Source organism: Amblyomma maculatum, chromosome 9, assembly GCF_055883805.1.
Source record: "Amblyomma maculatum isolate TAMU_Amacu chromosome 9, ASM5588380v1, whole genome shotgun sequence".
In the NCBI taxonomy this organism is placed as follows: Eukaryota; Metazoa; Arthropoda; class Arachnida; order Ixodida; family Ixodidae; genus Amblyomma; species Amblyomma maculatum.
In genome coordinates this window covers 74,260,741-74,281,699 of record NC_139352.1, presented here as the reverse complement: position 1 = coordinate 74,281,699, position 20,959 = coordinate 74,260,741, and the positions used below count along the sequence as shown (strand labels likewise).

The 20,959-nt window shown below is 45.0% G+C and overlaps 1 protein-coding gene across 1 annotated transcript; it reads left to right on the top strand.

The window, feature by feature from the left end:
• Positions 1-9,769: 9,769 nt before the first annotated feature.
• On the top strand, positions 9,770-14,843 carry LOC146179439 (uncharacterized). Its single transcript, XM_084579069.1, has 2 exons — positions 9,770-12,179; positions 14,461-14,843. The coding sequence occupies exons 1-2, from the start codon at positions 12,158-12,160 to the stop codon at positions 14,841-14,843; spliced, it is 405 nt and encodes a 134-aa protein (XP_084435195.1). The 5' UTR covers positions 9,770-12,157.
• The last annotated feature ends 6,116 nt before the right edge of the window (positions 14,844-20,959 follow it).

Genomic DNA, 20,959 nt, shown 5'->3' with positions numbered 1-20,959 from the left:
TCTGATGTGCTTTCATGAGGGGGGGGGGAGAGCAAAACCCACACGAAGAGATGAAGCAGCCCACGTGAGCCAGCGGCAATGACCCTTGTCGAGTACCGGCTTTCGCCTGCTCAAAGAACTCAGAATGAAATTACTTGCAGCACGAAACTATATACCACTCCCATAACAATGATCAAAGAATGTGCTTCCATACCTCGTAACATGCAGTCCGGACTCTATGACGGGTGAAGGCAGGAACGGGCCGTTTACATGCAAAACTACCTAAAATGCATTACATTGGTGCTCTACGTCGACGTCGCACGCACGAGCACCCGAGAAGCATTTGTACTCGTCAGGAACCATGACGAAGATGCCGTTGTCACAACGTCTTGTACCACCTCCGATTATACCGAGGCAGAGGTAGGCGCCATATCAATTGCACTGGCACCCTACCCAACGCCCTTAGTACACCGTAATCGTCTCAGATCCGTTAAGCAGCGTCCCGCGACTTTCCGAGAGGATTTGTCTGTGATCGATCCTTGCATATATACTACCACGTCTCTCCGACCCAGCCACGTCTTCGCAAATGAAACGGCCATGCCTCGTCTGGGTATACCTGGGTACGAGCCCAACCAAAATAAACGCGCTCATGAGGGCGTCTAAGGTCTAATGGTCCGGGCTCTGAACGGTTGAATCACCCGTCCCTCCCAAGCCCCGCTACTCACGTACGGCGGGATACTGCTGTGTGCTTTATCATCGTGATTCTGGACACACACGGGGAAGTTCCTCCAACAGGTTCGACCACAGTCAACACATGGTCCTCAAGCAACTTCAGAGTCCAAACAAACACTTGTTCCGTACCTACCTCGATTGCACACCATGTTCCCCGCCACGTGGACCGTTCTGCCTGCGGGGCATGCGCAGCGCTCTATCACTTGACGTGGCAGTGTTGCGTATGAAATAATTCCGATCTCCAAGACGAAGCTACAGCACCCTAACCGCTCTTTGACCTTGGAAAGTGCCACACAAGTGCTATCGGCACTTGAAGCTGAAAAATCACCAATCCTTCCTGTTGGAGGAAGGAACAGTTCATGCCTTCGAATCAGCCGTGGTTACACCGCTGTTGTCACTGCTACAAGACGATGCAGCTACCTCAAGTCCGCCGCTCCTGGGAAGACAGCGTGAGCCCTAACGTCCAGCAGCTCATGGTGAACTGGGCCCGACTTGCTCGGAACATCACCGAGACCTCGCACCGAGGGCTCCACCCTAGAATGTGGCGACGGATTGTGGCCCTCGGTCGCCTCTTGCCACTCGACGGACCAGCCGTCACGGGTATCTTTTTTAAATTCTTATAAATACAACAACACTGTATATAGGCGGACGAGCAGCGTCGTTGATACCATGCTGGTGTCTATGATTTGTTGCTGAATGCGACAGGTGGCGAGATCGGTGGAAAACAGACGATGTCTTTCGACCTGTGTGGCGTTGAACCAGTTCTTAATAGCTCTGGTGGTGAAACTCCATTTCCCATCAGATACAGGATAAGCGTCAGCTTATCCGCCTAGACGGCGGCCTGGAGTCCTTTGACCCGGTCAGCGTGTTCGGACAATCTTTGTTAAATCTTGTTTGAGCTTAGCAGTAGTCTCCCAAAATTCCTCTTGTTGTTCCTTTATATCCTGGATTTCTTTGAAGTCATAACATATGTATAGATCTGCCCTATCCAGACAGGCTTTATGACGGGTACTACTGCCTAAGGTTATCCGGATTCGGAAGTAAGCGCCTCCAGACGTGTTCTTGGCTGTTAGTGAGTGTCCTATCTGCCGGCGGGTATTGAACCCTCTTTAGCAGATACTGCTCAGCAATTTATTTATAGCGCACTAACCTGTCCCTGCTCAGAATGTCCGGCGGGTATTGAACCCTCTTTAGCAGATACTGCTCAGCAATTTATTTATAGTGCACTAACCTGTCCCTGCTCAGAATGTATAAGGGCCAGAGTATACACGAAAGGAGAGACCACTGAGGAGCTCGTGGACTCATTCATTTACTTTATGGGGGTTCATCATCATCATCATCATCAGCAGCAGCCTGGCTATACCCACTGCAGGGCGAAGGCCTCTTCCATATTTCTCCACTTAACCCGGTTCTGTGCTAGCTGCATCCACTTGACCCCCGCGAACTTAACCTCATCCGCCCACCTAACTTTCTGCCGCCAGCTGCTACGCATTCCTTCTCTTGGAATCCAGTTTGTTACCCTAAGCGACCATCGGTTATCCTCTCTTCGCACTACATGTCCCACCCATGCCCATTTTTTCTTGTTAATTTCCACTAGAATGTCGGTAACTTGAGTTATTTTTCTGACCCACTCTGCACGCTTCCAATCTCTTAATGGTACCCCCACCATTTTGCGTTCCATAGTCCTCTGGGTTGTCCTCAACTTTAGTAGAACTTTCTTGGTTAGCCTCCACGTTTCAGCCCCATAGGTGAGTACAGGTAAGATGAAACTGTTGTATACTTTCCTCTTGAGGGATACCGGTAAGCTGCTAGTCATAATCTGCGAGTGCTTACCAAATGCGCTCCATCCCAATCTTATTCTTCTTGTTATTTCCTTTTCATGGTCCGGATCTGCGGTTACTACCTGTCCTAAGTAGACATAATCGCCTACTACTTCCAGTAATTCGCTACCTAATGCAAACTGCTGTTCCTTCCCGAGGCTTTTGAACATTACCTTAGTCTTCTGCATATTGATTTTCAAGCCTATCTTTCTACTTTTCCTGTCTAGGTCATCAATCATTATTTGCAGTTCATCCCCCGAGTTGCTTAGCAAGGCAATGTCATCAGCAAATCGCAGATTACTGAGGTATTCTCCATCGACCCTTATCCCTAACTGCTCCCATTCCAAGTCTCTGAATACTTCCTCTAAGCAAGCTGTGAATAGTACTGGGGAGATTGTGTCTTCTTGCCTAACACCTTTCTTTATGGGAATTTTGTTACTTTCTTTATGCAGAACTATGGTTGCTGTGCAGCCACTATATATATCTTCCAGCACTTTCACGTACGGCTCGTCTACCCCCTGATTTCGCAATGCCTGCATCACCGCCGATGTTTCAACTGAGTCAAATGCTTTTTCGTAATCAATGAATGCTATCTATAAGGGCTGGTTATATTCCAAACAGTTTTTTTATCACCTGATTGATGGTATGGATATGATCGATAGTAGAGTACCGTTTCCGAAAACCTGCTTGATAATTTCTTGGTGGCAGTCTAAGGTTGTCCTGATTCTATTAGTGATTACCTTAGTAAATATACTTTATACGTAACAGACAGTAAGCTGATTGGTCTGTAATTTTTAAGGTCCTTAGAGTCCCCTTTCTTATGAATGAGGATAATGTTTGCATTCTTCCATGGTTCCGGTACCCTCGATGACACCAGGCACTGCGTATACTGGGTGGCCAGTTTTTCTAGCACGATATCCCCCCCCCCCCCGTCCTTTAGCAAATCTGTAGTTATCTGATCCTCTCCAGCTGATTTCCGCCTTTTCATAGATTCTAATGCTTTCTTGAGCTCGTCCTTCGTCACTGGTGGAACGTCTCACTGTTTTTCCCTGCCGCCAATCTCGTTACGGTCCTGACTACTTTGGCTGCTGTAGAGATCAGCATAGAACTCCTCGACTACTTTGACTATCTTGTCCATATTGGTGATGACGTTGCCCGCCTTGTCCCTTATCGCATACATCTAGTTTTTGCCTATGCCCAATTTCTTCTTTACCGCTTTAAGGCTTCCCCCGTTCTTTACAACATGCTCGATTTTCTCCATGTTATACTGCCCTATATCAGCCACCTTGCGCTTATTGATTAGCTTTGATATCTCGGCCAATTCGATCTGGTCTGGTTTATGGGGGTTACTATTGAAATAATACGCCAAAGGGAGCTAGACGCTGGTCGCCTTGTAGCCCCTGAGTGCCAGCCCTAATAGACAGAGCTGTGACCCCAAGCCGCCAATCGAGAAGTCACCGCTGCGGCGGGTTCGGGCCAGAGGGGACAAACACCGAGTTACGCACTCGAACAGGCTTTATTTTGCCCGAGTACACGGCAAAATGCAGCACTCAATGCAGCCACCGTAGCAAGCGAACATCCCACCCGTGTACGGGAGTGAAATAGAACTACCGAATGGGGAAGCACGCGCAAGGTAGTGAGAGGGGTGTTCAGTATGTCCTCCCCTTACCATCCTCTTCAACAGCGCGCATAAACTCGCGTGACAATTAAGCGCGACCGTTATAATGGGAGCGGGGATTCATATGTATTCCCACAATTTGAAGCAGGGAGTGGGCTGGTGCTCATATTAGCTGGATTATTCTGTCATCCCGACATGTTTCCAGTATTCTTCTTGCTTGCGAATTTACCCTTTCAGAGCAAAGGCAGCAGTCTCGTCATCGTAGTATGGTTCGAGCTGAACCGCCACGCAAGTGCTTGCGCTTCTTGTCATGCTTTGTGTTCGTCTATTCCCTTGCGTTGCCCCCTTTCCAGGTGTCATGTATTCCTTGCTTTTCCATTGTGCCTTGCTTTTTCCGCCTACTATTTACAGAGCAGCTCGCATGCGCCTGTACAGCTTACCCCTGCTATATTTTCACGGCATCACCCCAGCTACAGAAAGGAAGGAAGGTTCCTATCGCGAAGAAATGTGATCAAAGAGCAAGGAAGTGCGCTTGAAGGTGAGCGTCCGTTAAAAGAGCCTGGAAAACCTGCTGGCGATAATTTTTAATGCAATCTATAGAGGTGATCTTTGTGAGTATAATGTGTTTTTATTTTTATATATATATATATATATATATATATATATATATATATATATATATATATATATATATATATATATATATATATATATATATATTGTAAGCAGTCTATAATTTACAAATAATATTTAAATAATGCTCGCGGCGACCGCTCGCAACCGATTTGTGTGACACATCCCCGCGTGAAAACCCTACCCCCTTCTATGATGTCATTGAGGCTTACTAGATGCGCCCGCTCATTGGTCGCTCCCAAGTGACGTGCGCGTGCAATGAGGCGCGTAGTAGGGCGCCGTCGCTACTTCCGTTTTCTGTTGCGCGCCGCCTTAGACTCCGGCTCAATTGAGGGGGTAGAGGTGAAACAGCGTTTTCGAACCCCCAAAGTCCTTAGAAAAAACGGATCTAGGGACTTTAAATCCCCCATATGTTCGGCGCTAATGAAGCTAGCTTAATTTTTTATCGTCGTAGAGGGGATGGATGGTAGACCTTATTGCTCGTACACGTTTTATCATTTTAGTAAACGACTTCTCATGGGCCCTTTAAAGCGCGGAGCTGAGCGCATGCTGCTCCACGATACTGCGAGCAACGCGGAGCCGAGATCTAGCCAGCACCGCGCGTGCGCATGTACTGCCCGGGAAGACTTTCTGCACGTGACCTAGACTTGATTGTGACGTCACAGCCATGTCTCGGCTGCTAAAACCAAAACTGGCGAGAAAAGAAAATTTAATTAAGATTATTCAGCGGTCTTAGACAAAAACCGAGTGGTGATCTATATACAGGAATGCCTTACGCATCATTAAAAAGAAAAAAAAAAAGCCACCAAAATTTGGTGTCTATACTCCTTTAAGCGCGCGCGAGTGACACTTGACTGCTCAGTCCAGAGTAACACGCTCTTGTACAACACTGCGCGGTGACAACTGCAACTGTGATCCGCGCTACTCTCTGATTGGCTGCAGCTGTGCAGCGCTGTTCCGCCTCCTGTTTGAGGCGTGTCGCCATTTTCTCTTTCTCCACGTCAATTTCACGCAGAGAGCGTGAGCGGCTTCGGACAGACATCGGCGAAATCCGCCATGTAGTGCTACGCACCAAACATTCAGTGCTTACGTGTGGCAAGGCGAAATTATTACTTTTTGCTTAGCCGCGCTTCTTTCATTAAAGTTCTTTCTGCGAGATGGTTCGTCTGCGTGTATTTGTTGTGTCCGAAAACGGGCAGAGGTACTGAACATTAAGCTGCACTGGGACGGGGAAACGTAAAACTTATTGCGCACCCCAAGAACAGCTCTCTTCTCACGCTAAGCTTCATTCTTTCTTTCACGTGCCACGACCCAAATCTGCGCACTCTCGCTTTGGTCTTGGTCACTAAGACGCAAGTCTCGTGTTACTTAGCTGCAGTGCCGCTGTGCTGTGCCAATGGACGATGGCTGTTCTCGACGACGACATGATTGGTCCTCTTTTTACGACCGTCTCGGCCTCAACTGCAACAACGACAGTAGCCGACAGAGATAGCCAAGTGGTTAAATGTTCCAGCTCTGCACCCATGATGCATAGTAGGTTCGGAGTACGGTTAATTTAGCAATTTTACTCGAAAAAAACTTTATTTTTGCAAGTTTTCTCGTGTGGGCACGGACGGACCGACGAACATGTGCAGATAAGAAGAGGTGAAAATACGTTCGGCTCTACTTGAGATATGCTTTTATATATCTAATAAAGGACGAGCTGAAATAAACTTTTTGAGGAGAAATTTGAAAAGGGGGAGGAAACTTCATTGAGGAGAAGTTGGGGTATATTTTCTTCGTGAGAGGACGCTTCTTTTCAAGCCTCCCTAAGGGTGGCCGTCACCTATAGCATTCGAGGACCGCCTTGGCCAAGACCGTGATGACGTGTTGCGGGCCTTAATCAGAGTTAAGTAATGATGCCTCCCACTGTGCCGAATTGGGAATGTGCAGGCCCAGCGACGGTTGCGTGCTCTATATATGCCCTGTGCTCACCGCAAAGGAATCTTGAGGGGCTGTACTTGCCTAATTTTGTCTGACGTATTTGTCTGAAGTTCTATAAGTAGTGTTTGTTGTGATTTGCTGAGTGTATGGTGGGGATTTGGGATACTTCAGTCTTAATTGTTTTTATACCAATTCGTAATTCCTCTGTACGTAAGGTTTCTCTTGCAAGCCGATCTTAGGTCGGGGTAACGCACCTTCCGGCCTACAACAAATCTTCGGGCATGCTGGTGCTGGAGCACTAGCATGCCCGACGATTCGTGGAGGTGGACCTAGGATGACCAGCGTGTGCGAGGACTCACAGGATTTTGATCGAACGTGCATTTTTAGAGGGTCCAAAAGCCTTCAAAACTTCGGCTGCGGGTTGATGAATTCTACATTGTGCGAAATTTGAATGGCTGTTGTCAAGTCGCTGAAAATGAATTTGCAGTTTGTCGTGACGATCGCTGAGATACAGCCGCCTCTTCGACCTCCTCCGGGGTTCGTGCTTCGTTTATCATTGCTGAATTTGGTAAGCGATACGTGTTCCAAGGCATATATGTAGGCTATCTTAATGGGTTCCCGTACTTCGCCGTCTCGACGTAGGTCGTTTGTGACAGGTTAGAATAGCGTTTCTCTAATATGCTTGAACTTTCGTTACTCGACGCTGCAGGTGAAACTCCGGGTGCATGTTTTTATGTAGTGGAGTGACTTCGAGTATTTTGTGCATTAAACGGGGAACCGATTGATTGAAACACGTATTTATTGAAATCCTTGAGTCACTGGGCGCTTTTGCATCCGGTATCTGTGCGGGCATCTGGCCCATATATGCCGGCCGAGGCGGGTGCTGGTTCGTGTCTTCGACAGCTACCGTGGGGCTTGGTTCCGGGGCCTAAGTCAACAAAATCTCCAAGCTTTGCCCAGAGCATAGCGACGGCCGCGTTGTCGAGACAGCGGAAGGACCCAGTCGATGTAGCTGTCCGGGCGGATGGCAATGGGAATTTCGGCGAGAGCCCTGACTCGAATGTCAGAATAGTCTTGACAGTTCTATAGGGAGCTTGCATGAAGCGACGCATGCTGGGTAATCCGCCATGATGTTGTCGTTGGCAGCAGACGACGCAGCATGGCACTGCCGCGTAGTGCGCGCAGACGTGCTGGCGCGGTCGAACAGGCCGGCTGCGGGTTCTTCATGACTCCAAAAATACGTCTGCACGAGGGCGAGAATTCAAACGATTCATCGACGCCGACGCGAATGGCCGCACGAGCCAACACAGGCGAGATCGACGCCAATCCGGGCAAGTATCAAACTACTCGCAAGAACTGAAACCATGAATGTTGGCGATGTCGACGGGCGGCCACGACCAGACGCATAGTGCAGTCATTCGTTCGCGCTTGAAGAGGCGTAGCTTGAACAGGTCCGCGACACGCTGCTTTGCATTTCTCCATAGCGCGCCCGATTTTTCGGGCACAACGTCGACGCGTATATTTGATCGGTGGACCGCCAAAAACGACAAGGCACTTGCTCAATTCAGCCTGGCTGCGTTGCCTACCGTCTGCTGCCAGCGACAACATAATGGCGGATTGCCAGCATGCATCGCTTCATGCAAGCTCCCTGTACTATATGGGCAGCGGTCGCTAGACTTCGGCAGTGACGGCACATCATTTCGTCGGGATAGTTGTGGAACAATTTTTGCCTCAGTGACGGGGTCGCTTCCTCGCAATTTCTTCGGAGGTGGAGGGTTCCAACATGCAGATTTCGGTATCCGCTATAGTGCAAAGTGCGTTCGACGCGGTTAATACTTTGCGCCTTCTTGGGAATGTGTTTAGCCATATGCTGGCTGGGCCACGACGTACGCCGTCGAATCAAGGCCGAGACACTTGACACCACTTATCTTACAAACGACCACGCAAGCTACCTGGATGTAGCGAGACAAAGTGACAATCTCTAAGTCGCATGCGTAGCCATGCCACACTCCACACTTGCTACAGCGCTCCCTCTCCCACCGCGGCGGAGGAAACTGCGATCTCGTTGGCCATTACCGACCCGCATACGCACACAATCCTTAGTGATCGACTCAAAACGTGCGATTCAAAATTATTCGAAAGGCCTTATCTGCCCAACCGCCGCGCGCATTTTTAAGTCTGGGTCACGGTGCACCGTGGTCTGGGTACCCGCCCACGCGGAGAACTCTGCATGGGAACGGTCGACCGACTAGCCCGAGGTCTAACAAACCGGGCGGGCGGCTCCGTGGATCCAGAGGCCTTTGCTATAGTGCTCTTTGCCGAGGCCCCCTTGACTTTTGCCGAAATCACTAACCTACACAGAGAGACGAGACGACGCTTCCTGCCTCCCCATCCTGACCTTGGCAGAGCGCAGGCCACCATGCTGCGTAAACTCAAACACATTCCATTCTCAGCTATTCGAGATTGGCACTGATTACGAACGGATACTATTTGCCTAAATTGAAACTGTGCAGTAACGGACACATTCACACACCCTTTGGGGATGTAGAGGAAGACCACTCCTCCTACCACACTTTCAGGTCTCTCCGATGAGAGCTGGGACCAACTTTTTACCTGCTCAGACCAGAAGACGCAGCTGGCGCTTGTCTCGTGGGCCCAGAGCGTCGCCCCCAATGATCACACTCTTTTGGCAATAAAAGTTGTTCCTCCTTCTCTCTTTGCGTACTGCTGCTCGAGCTTCGCTGTTGGCCCACTCGTTGCCTTCAATACCTGTGTGTGCAGGCGTGCAGGCACCAAGGAAATCGTCGCACTCAGAGCACTCAGAGACTCAGAGCTCAGAGTGGCTACCGAGAAACTGATGCAGCTGGGAATACATAATACACTAGAAGAAATAACCGAAGAATACCTCACGGCGCAGTACGAGCGACTGACTGCAACACCGACCGGAATACAGAAATATGAGATATAATTTGCCTTCGACTTTGCATTCTAATTTACCTCCTTTCGAGTCGCACTGGCGCCAGCGCTAGCGTCACCTGCATCGGCACCAGATCCAGATCTCCAATATGGCGCGTGAGCGTTGGCGTCGCTTGCGAAGCCACCATAGTTTTCGTCTGAAGTAAACGGTGAAGTTAACGACCTTTCTGAGGTTAACGGTGCGATTGTTCATACAGATAATCGCAGTTACATGTCCATCGAATCACTATAGCTGACTTTGTGCTGCGTCGGTCCCAGCATGGGTCACAGCTTGGATTATGCCAAGAGGTCCTCCGGTTGAAAGGCGAGTCGCGCAGAGAAATCACAGACATCTGCGCACAGACTCAGCGCAAGTAGCTCTCGAGTGTTTAGCTGCACGAAACCTCCGTTTACGTGGTGTGCGCGTTTTTTTTTTTTCTTTCAGACGTACAGACGTACCGAATCAATTCGTGCAAATGTGAACGCTGTGATTACCGCAGTGCTTTCGCGTACCGAATCACATCTCGCTGAAACAGATGTGCTCTTGGCTTTGATGTTTACGTTACATTTTGACGTAGTTTGCACTGATGTAGTTTGCACTGGAAAGTATTTGCGTCCATACGTCGGTGGTACTAGACGCCGTTCATCTTCGTGTCTAGATTTCGCTCATATTTGACCGCGGTTGGCAGATGGCCCTCAGCCGAGGCCTACATGGCCCGCATTCTGACCTTGCGCTGCGCTCATTTCAAATTCGCATTGTGTATTTAACGCTTAGAAGTCGCAGTATGCCAGTGTGCTAAGAAGGGCTGCAGCAAGCAAAAGGCTGCATTTTTTTCCTATTTTTTCTCCCCTTTTTTTTTGCTTATTGGTGTCACGGGTCAGCTCAGCGGCATCCCACGTACTGATGTTTTTTACAACTGCGGTCATATGCCTTGGCAGAGCAATTCTGTCCTTATTATCACAATCGCCTTGACCTGTGATGTATTCGGTCGTTTTTTTTTTTGTTTTTTTTTTCCCCTTTGTAATTTACGTTGATTAGAATCTGTAGCCGGAAGAAGTGCGGCTGCTGTCATGCGCGGCAACCTAGTGCAGATATGTGCACAGTTTCGCTTTACCTAGAAATGCTGTTGTTAGCGTAATCGATAGTCATTCAGTTATATTTTAGTCTGCCGTTTGTCGCTGACCTCAGGTTAGGTCATTGAAGGAAATTGGATATAATTTAGAGCAACGTTCTCACTGTGTTGTAGTTTTAGGTTTATTTCTTCTCATTTATTTACAGAGATATTTTGGCTGCCAGCATATCTTCTAAAGCAGCATGGCCAGCTTCAGACACCCGACTCCCTTGTTGCCATTGCTTATGGTTTACTTCATTGCCTGAAGCTGTTTTAACAAAAAGGAGTTTGTTAAAGGAGGCTAGATGAGGTTGAAGGTACCCACATTTTATTTTAAATTGCACGTGCTGTGACCTGAGTTGGTAGTTACGGTAAGTAAGTGTTATTGCCTGAAAGCTGATCCAATGAGGAGTGTGATAAATATTTGTGCCCTTTTGGCCACGATCAAAACTATTGCTCTAGCTATGTAGGATTGACTCATATGCATAAAGCCTTCTGCTAACATTTTCATTGGCTACATTGTTGCTTTCAGTGGATGGAGCTGTCAAGTAGAATTTGTACAAACTAATTCACCTTTTTTTTTCCTTGTTCTTGAAAAAGTGTTGGGTCTTGAGCTCGAGCTCAAGGCATCTCAAGGATTCAAGGCACCTTGCAGCAAGGGCGATGGTACACTTTACTATGTAAAAGTGCTACGTCTAGCTTTTTGAAGCTTCATGTACAGTACCTAAGCATTGGTTTCTAAGATGCTGGGTATATGCTGATAAACGCCAGGCTTTTTTTAGCTGGCATTTTAAGGACAGTGGGCTTTTGAGCTGTGCAACAGGAGGATCTATGTCAGAGCTGCTAAAATGTGGAACAAAACTATGTGAGCTCTGCAAATTCTGAATTGCTTTTTAGAATAACAGTGATAATGTTTACTGCTTTAATGATGCGAAAATTGCAAGCCAGACACAAAGATTAGTCTGATGGTAAGCGATTGCTGATTCTGACCGGAGAACTACAAGTTGTTTGCTTTTAAAGAGTGAAATTCACACTATGATGTTGGCCAGCATCAAAAAGCATAATGTTGAGCTCGTGCCCAACAAATTAGGAATTTTGAAATGCATAGAGCTTGACACTTGTGATCCTTCTTCATTTGTTTGTGCAGATATTACACAGGCTACTTTACAAAACAAGGGACATATGCTTCCAAGCTGGTTTTTTCATTCTCATTTTTTTTTCATTTTCAGCTAGGAAAACACAAGCGGACCCGCAGAGATTTCCAGGCCTCAACGGGCTTATGTACAGCACTTTTAGTGGCTGTGTTTACAGTTAGGACTAGTTGCTAACTCACTATTCATTGCTTGTTACACTGCTCTTCGTGACGTGGAGTGAAGTAAAGGGTTATGAATGAAGTCCATTTACAGGGTATCTGGGAATGTTGCTGCTTGCTTTGAACTTCTTTCAATGTTGGGGATTGCTTGACTGCCTGCTTTGAATGCCTGGGTCTTTCCTTTGATCACCAAAAACAGTAATTATTAAATGTACTTGCACAGTTTGAAATTGAGAGTGACTTTCCAGATGACCTAGCTCTTGGTGCTCGTATATATGAGCACCTTCATGTTTGTTGTGGTAGATGTAGATGTTTGTCATAAAGCGCTGGAAGGAGCAAATAGCCAATAAAGTCACTCACTTCATTCTTTATCGGACTAGATAATGCAGCCATTCATGCTTCAAAGCAAGGTTTATTCGCTTGCATTTTAACTTGAGAAAAGCAAGAAGAAATATGTACAAGACATGGCTAATACACTCAAAATTCAGACTACCTTCGTCCATCACTGTTCCTTGTCTGCTGTGAAAAGTGAAAATCCATGCAGTGTAATTTTGCTTTTAAAACATGGATAAATTGTAAAAGCTTTGCTAGGAATCATAGTTTGCAGACTTGATGGTATGCCAAACATTTAGGATAGGGTCTATGTTGTACACTAAATGATAATGTGCTATTAGGGCCATTTGTTTAGCCTACACCAGTGCAGCAAAAATTCATTGTTGGTATAGGAGATTTTCTACACTGGTGTAGCTGGTGTAAGTATAAACAAATGGCCCTATTACACTTGCAGGTGGTAGTTGATTAGGGAAGCCGCCTAGATAATTCATGCCACCTGCAGACTGGTTAGTAGTGCTGGAACATAACTATTGTCATTAGGAAAGTTGGCTGCAAGACAAAGACACTCACTCAGCGATATATGCAATTCTTGCATCAACAACCACTTTTTTTTTTTATTTGAAGAGAATGCATGGAGGTATTCTGTATAAACTAGAATGCTTGCACAAGTAGTAGCTGTTTTTGAAATTTAGTGGCATTCTGCATTGTTTTTAGGCTGGATGAACATTTTTGCAACTATACGCTGGTAATTTAGTTGCTTGCTGTAGAAAATTTTTTTTGAAATCTTGAATTAAATGTTGTGAGGAATAATCCAGAGTTTAGCTGGTGCAAAAAATTTAAACAATATAGTGTGGGCTTCACCAGCACATCTTGTAAGGAGCAATTTTCTTGTAAACAATGACTGACCATTTATGCAATCCAGCAGTGGCAGAATTTATTGTTCTCTGCGAGCACTACACTTTTATGATGGCCTATATTTCAAGTTCTTTGTTTGCCAGTCTCTTAACATTGTATATAATGTGACTCACTTTTGCAGAAATATGATAGCTGGAAGCATATCCTCGGTAGGCTGATGATTCATCTGTGCTGAAATTATTAGCATTTGCCTGGTATTGTTGTGTAGTACTCTCTCCCTGCCACAAAGGGCAGGGAGACAAGCAGCATTCCAGCAAATGGAGTTCATGAGACACTTCAGTGTATTTAGCTTCATGGGCCACTAACATTATCTATACAGATGTGGGGCACGGGCCGGTTAATGTATATGCCAGGGTAATTCTGTTTAGATGTTGGATATCTATTTGATATCCACTGCGTATAACTTGATATTTGTACGCCTTGTGCTTTGCTTACTGATAGATTTTTTGTTGCATTTTACAAACATCATTGTGTGAAGTGATTGTTTGCGTTGGAACACATCTTTGCATAATTGTTAAAGGTATACGGAATGCAGCAAGTTGCAGTAAATGCTCTTGTGTATGTCTCACTTGCCTATGTGTTTTCATGTGCATCACATAATTGATGTAAGAGTCCGCTCTGCTAAGTGACTGGCTGAATTTGACTGATCAGGCCATCCTCTAAGATCTTTTTAATATTTTTTTCCACTGAATGGTCTCTGTTTTCTTAATCATTTAAGATATGGATTTTATCTGCAATAAACACTACAGTTATTATTGCCTAAAATAATTCATGTGGCTAGCCCATGGTTTCAGGGATGCCAGCTTCTGGTTTTGCACATGTCACCTAACCACTTTCAGAACTTGCATGTCCCTCCTCTCTTCCCGTCAGTCAGTGCCTAGATCAAGATTCTGACTCTAGCATCATTTAGGCCTTTTCATTCTTTCTCAAATAATACAAGCATTTCCTCAGTTTAGTTATGTCTTCAGGTTAGTACTATGCCTATATCCCTCATAGCTCTACCCACAGAAGTGACAGTATCGCTGGGAGAGAAGCTTGTTAACGCACACTATTGAGGTATTTGTTAAAAGACAAGATTGAAAAAACGCCTTTCTTGTCAGCACTCTTTTGTGATCTCTTTTTTTACAGTGGCAACAGAAACCTGGACTGTAGACAACAGCATGTGGGCACGTGAAAGTGGGGCGGTCAACAACCTCATGTCGGAAACCAGGAGGCCACTACCATGGACGAAAGTGTCCGGCGTGTGGCGGTGCAATCGGTGCATGTACACTGCCCCGGACATGTACCGGATCAAGCGACACCAGGTGACTCACACGGGCGAGCGCCGCTACTACTGTCCCATCTGCCAGGCACGCTTCACCGCCAAGCAGAGCGTCAAAACTCACATGCGACAGCATACGGGCGAGCGACCCTATGCGTGCAGCCTTTGTCCAGCACGCTTTGCCCGTCAGCAGCGCCTCGCAAGACACATGCGGAGTTGCGGTATCTCTCGTGCTGGACCACACGTGTGATCCTTTTAAAAGATCCATATGGAATCTTGCTGTCTTTACACTGGCAGTTTTTGCTGCCATTTGAGTTGACATCAGTTGACTAGCCACTGTCATGGATGACAGTGTGCGGCGCTGCTGCCCTGTGTTATTCTCTTATGGCACCTCACCATTTAGTGCTCCCCACTTGGGAATGTTAGCTAGCAAGGTGGTGGGATATGACATTGTCCTCATATTGTCCGATTCGGCACCATCATTTGCTACTGTTTGATCTCCCATAACATTTGGCATCGCTGTTCTGGGTAGTATCGATGCACAAGCTGGAGTGTACAAACAGTTGAACATGCAGAATAGCATGAGAAGCACTACGGGCAAGCCCTGGAACTAAACGCACCTTTACTGAATTGCCTTGTCTGTGTATGCTGCACGTGTTCATAAAGTTCACTTGGCATGGTAAAGTTAGAAGTAACAGAAACTGATAATTTGGTTTGGTTTGGTTAATAGGTTTTTAACATCCCAAAGTGACATATGCTATGAAGGACGTCGTAGTGGAAGGCATTGGAAGTTTTCAACCATTACGCCTTGCGTTTATTTCTATTGAAACGTGCCTACTGTGGTTGGTATCGAACCAGCATTCTCTGGATCAGCAGTCGTCCGGTGCCTTAAAGACCTAGCTACTGTGTCAAGGCAGCAGGAACTGGATAATGTACTCCAATTTAATGGAATTGACAATTTAAATAATAACAGGCTGCGTTTGGAGCAGTTTGAGGTATTGAGTTATAAAAGTTGCATGCAGGCAGACCCAACTGGGTTTCACTTTAGCGGTATATTTGAAGATTTGAAGATAGCTTCTCTCGACTCCTGCAGCATTTACAAATGCCCGTGTAGCATAATTTGAGCTTTATATAAGCTTAGCCAGCAGTTTCAGTGATCCTAGATTGATTAGGCATTTAAATTATCTTTCACGGTATACCTCGCATTTTGGTGAGCTCTGCATGGTGGTCAGGAATAGCATTTGTGTTCTTATGTTTTGTGTTGGTTTCTTTGGTGACTTGTGGCAAGCTGTACTCAAGTGGTGATGTTACTGGAACTGTGTTAAGCAGACAGGGTAAAAAGAATCTGCTCCATGGTAGACCATGTTGTTCCCGTTAGCACTTTAGAAAGTGTAGCACTCGCATTGGGGCCCAGCTTACGCAGAAGACACAGTAAAAGCGTTGCTGATTTTGCACACTGTTTTGTTCTTATTCAGCTCTGTTCTAAGTGTCGCAGTTTCTGGTGCATCCAATAAGAATCTTAGCTGGCATGTACTTGGAGATGCATTCCTCTAGGGATTCATTTTTTTTTCCTTTTAGCTTGCACTCAGTTTTGTGAGTGTTGGTAAACTTTACGCGGTTAGCCTAGTAAAGAGCAGAGACATTAGTCTGCCAACCAAGATCCGTATAACTCGTGCTATGGTCTTTCCATTTGTGATGTATGGATGCGAGAGTTGGACTGTGGAAAAGGCTGACCGCCGAAGAATTGATGTGTTTGAATTGTGGTGCTGGCGAAGACTCTTGAGAGTTCCTTGGACTGCCAGAAGATCAAATCAGTCGATATTGTCGACCATAAACCCTGACTGCTCATTGGAGGGTCAAATCCTAAAGTTAAAGCTCAGCTACTTTGGTCATCTGATGAGAAGGGAGGAGTCGCTGGAGAAAGATTTGATGTTGGTAAAGGTTGAGGGTCGCCGGAGAAGGGGTAGGCAGCGAATGCGATGGTTAGGTGGCATTCTCGAGGCACTGCAGATGAAGTTATGTGATGTTAGGAAGATAGTGAGAGACCGGAAAGCGTGGCGTGACATGGTCCATAGGGTCACGAAGAGTCGGACACGACTGAACGACTGAATTGAACTGAACTGAATAACCTTATGACTTGAAAATTAGACCTAAGCTTGGTACATATACTATTGACTGCTTGTGTGAGTTAGTCAGTAAATGTGTGTATGTCCCTTGGATGAAACAGAGCAGTCATACCTTACATTCTGTTAAATGTGGAACCTGCTGTCTTTCTCGTGCTGGGTTGTTGGTATGCTAAGATGGGCTGGTTAGTTCACCATGAATCCATCTAAAGAAATAGTGGGAAAAAATGTGCAGTGACCACACTCTACAGGTGCTGAGTCATCAGTTGTGTCGTGTGGTTGTTGATATTGTTCTCTTTTGCTGCTTTTTAGCTTCCATTGTTAAAGCTTGTGTTCATGCATTTCGTTGCCTTCCAGAGAAGCAAAATATAATTTGCTCTTGTACGACACAGGGAATGCAGTATAAGGTGAAAATTATGCTCTGAAGGATTATATGTGATTCGTAATTGGAAAGGGCTGATTCAGCTTGGCAGCTAAAGCAAGGTATTACAGGTACTCTTTGTGATGAGTACTAGTTCATGTTTTGTTGTCAGATGGAGGGAACTACCAAAGTTGAGTTGGTGCTGTATTATAAGGCAGAAGTTTTATTGGTTCCTCGTCTATGGTCCTCACTTTTTCTGCTGTGTTATCTTTGTACATTAATTAGTGTGGGGGTTAAAAGCCGATGTGATGTACAGTACGGTCCACGGTTAAAGGGAACATGAGGCCTTGTTGCTGCCGCAATTTACAAAGCACTTCCGAGAGAGCCAGCAACAAATGATTGTACAAGGTGCATACGCAGTAAGCATGGCTGACAGATCTTCCCGAACGTGCACTTGGTGCCGTCCATTCTTGCCGTGGTCGGCGGCAGCGCTTTGAAAAGTTTTTAGGCCACGCGATGTCATGTTCCCTTTAACAGTGGACCGTACTGTAGCATAGAAATCATCCAAAGGCCAGTGAATGCTGAGCTATGTTTGGTATACTTGTATACATAGTTCCTTATGCCAGCTTTTTGGCAGTCCTTCTGGTAGGAAACTTGATTAACAGCTTGCCTTGTGACTTCATGCGCCTTCATTTTCATGGGATTCTTATATGGGAACATGTTGGTCGTCCTGTACATTATTGTTCTCTGAGACTGTGTAAATACATAGGCTAGTGTATCTTCATTTTGGCATGATGGCTTCATCAGATTGTTTACTGTGCCCAAGAGTATCTCCCTTGCGTATGTTTGTAAGTTGCAGAAATAGGTGCTCTGTAAATGTGTCAACTGCATTTCATAGTGCAGCGGCATAGATTATTTTATAACAGTCTATACCCTTAAATTAACACCTTTTGTTGTTCAACTGCTGCATTTAGTCAGAAAACAGTACTCTTGTATGCTTGCTGTAGCAGCAACTTATATTTAACATGAGGCATTTATTAGTTATATCTTGGGTGAAGTGATTGACTGGCATTTTTGGGGTGGTTTGTTGGCAGTTATTTCACGCAGAAGTTTCTGTGATTTCTTTTTTGTTTGGTATTGTTATAATTATGCTGCCCTATTGTACATAGTCAAAAGTCACTCAGTCACGTCCGAAGCAGTTTTCCACAAACGTGAAGTGAGCAGAGTGACCGAACTATCTAGCCGTCACTAGAGCTATTCGAGTGAAAAATATTTTAATTCTTTTCTGAAACTAGTGCATTGAACAGTTTTAAAATATTCGCGAAGCATTCTGTTTTATGCAGGAGATAAAATGTAGCTCAATATTTAGTGTTGACGAAGACAGAGGTTGAGGGGGAAAGGTGGCAGCAAGGAGAAGGTGGTGAAGTTGGCATTACAGTTGGAGCTGAGGTCTTGAGCAAAGTAGCCTCTTGAACTTCTATGTGAATTTCTAGTTATCTATAACACTAGACCATCTACAAGGGGTTTCTGAAAAGTAATGCCTCTCGTTTTTCTCTTTGAACAATTTTTATCCAAAATTTATGGAATTCACAACTGTACAGCTGTTGGACCACAAAGTGCAGAAATGAAACAGATGCATAGTCAGGACTGTTAGGAGGTTAGGAAAGGGCAGTGTAGACAAATTTGGCAATCGGTTTTGTTTTCCGTCTACTGTGAGCGTGAGCGTTTTTTGCGTGTGTTGGCGCCGTGAATGAAAAAAAAGCTGCTACAAAGTATGCATACATACCCTTGCTCACCGAGGGTTGAAATCCTCGCACTTTTACTGAGATTATATTGAAAATTAATTCAGGGCCTGTAGATATGGAGGTATGTTAATATTTTCAAATTTTATAAATTTTGAATGAACAGTGTTTAAGAAAAAAAAAAGATTGGCATTGCTTTTTAAATACCCCTTTCACTTGAGCTCCTAATCTTAACACCTTGCTTTAAAAGCCCCGTGTAATACTTTTTTGCTTCATGTTCTTCAGGCGTGGTTATCAACTAAGACAAATCAGCTAAATGTTCAATAACTTACACAGAAAAGAAACTGGAACATCAGAAGCCAGAAACTAGCAGATTTTGTACAGTGCGGATTTTCATTTATAGTCCGAGATCAAACTTTGTTGTGCATTCAATTAGTGGAAGTTAACTGCATGAAAGGCCAGTCAAAGTGAAATTTAACGCTAGTGCTAGTTTTGTTGCGTAGTCAGGCATGAAATTCTGAAGCTGTAGGGTTGTACAGGGACAGTAATAGTAGCGTGTAGGCTTTTTGGGTGGTTAACCTCATCTGCTGTATATCGTAAGGAAAAACAAAACACTCTGAGCAGCGTGCACTAGAACTTCCTGCACCCTGCTTAAAAGAAGCAAATGCACAAAACACACAAGCTTGCACATTCCATGAGTGAAGGTGTTATGACGTTACTAGTCATGGGATCACATTGAATAGTTGCTAGCCATCTGTTTTTTTCGCTGTCCTGCTTTGGTGATCTATTTTTTTAACCTAAACACCTGGTTGTCTCTGTGATGTTTTTTTTAGATATGAAAAATAGTTTTAGGCATTCGTGTTTTTATTAAGGCAAGGGCTGTATGTACAACTTATGTGGTAGACCGCATTCTATAGTGTGGCTCTCGTGATCTAATTTTTGCACCTCTTCTTTTGTTTCAGTAGTAGTCCTCAGCAGCGCACTCAGTCCAGCTCTGAGCAAGTGTGGAAATAAAGCTGGTTTGCAGTAAAACGTGCTCTCTAATTCTTTATCAACTCGTCGTCCTTGTGTAATGTCTTGTTCCTGTTTTGTCAAATTGCACTCTTTTCATATTTTGGAGTTATCCAATTGTCTCTTGATGCCAAATTCATTTTCGTTTGTTTGTTTTCATTGCTGTATGCAGCGAATGCTGCTTTGCACCACAAAACAAATTACCATTTTTTTTTATGCCCACCCTGCGCCTCCCCATGTATAGCTGTTTTTCTCCGCCCTCCTCAGTCCTTTTTTTTTTTTTTTTCAGTAAAGTTGCGATGTAGTCTGTTTCCCCTGACATGAACCAAGGGTTAAGAAGGCAGTGATCGGTTTTGCACGAGTATTTTGGCAGTTACCTAGTGCCTGGTGATTGCCACTTTTATGCTTGGCAATAGGAATTGAGAGGTTTCATCAGAAAAGTTGCATAACACCAAGACGAATTTCAAATGGGGCAGTGTTCAAAAAGGTAATTGCTTTCTGAACTTTGTTCTATCATTGTACAAAACATGTACAACTGAACTCATGCAGAATGTGTTGTCGGCCTTCCATTTGTCTCTTTGCTTTTAGTACTGCAGTATTCGTCATCAGTGATGACGTCATGCAGCTTTCTAACTGAACCTTTTCACTCTAAGATGGCTAAGAGGTTGATAAGAATAAAACACTGAAGTATTGCTTAAGAGCATTTCTTGCAGGGTATGCTATGCTTTTGTTGTGTGTTCGTTCAATTCACTTGAAATGCCAGAATGCTAATATGTCAAAATATTGTGCGAGGCACACTGAGAAAACTTTTAGAATGTATCTTAGACGTATAAAAAAGGTAAGAGGGCAGTTTTTCCTGTGCCCGTTTACTCTATTCTTTTATGGTTGCTCAGGGCACGGTTAATATAAAATATTTAAAGTGTCCTATCATGTTGTCTATTTGTCTCTAAAGGAAGAAACTTGCGTGCAATTGTAACATTTTTATGTCAAACTCAGCTAGCGGATGCTGATGCTTCCTTTCTTATCATTGTATAAAGTTTTCTTGTTGTGTTTTGTAATCCTCGTGTTTTTGATTGTATTTGTATGGGGCATATGAAAGTGACAAATGCACATTTGCCCTACCTTATTA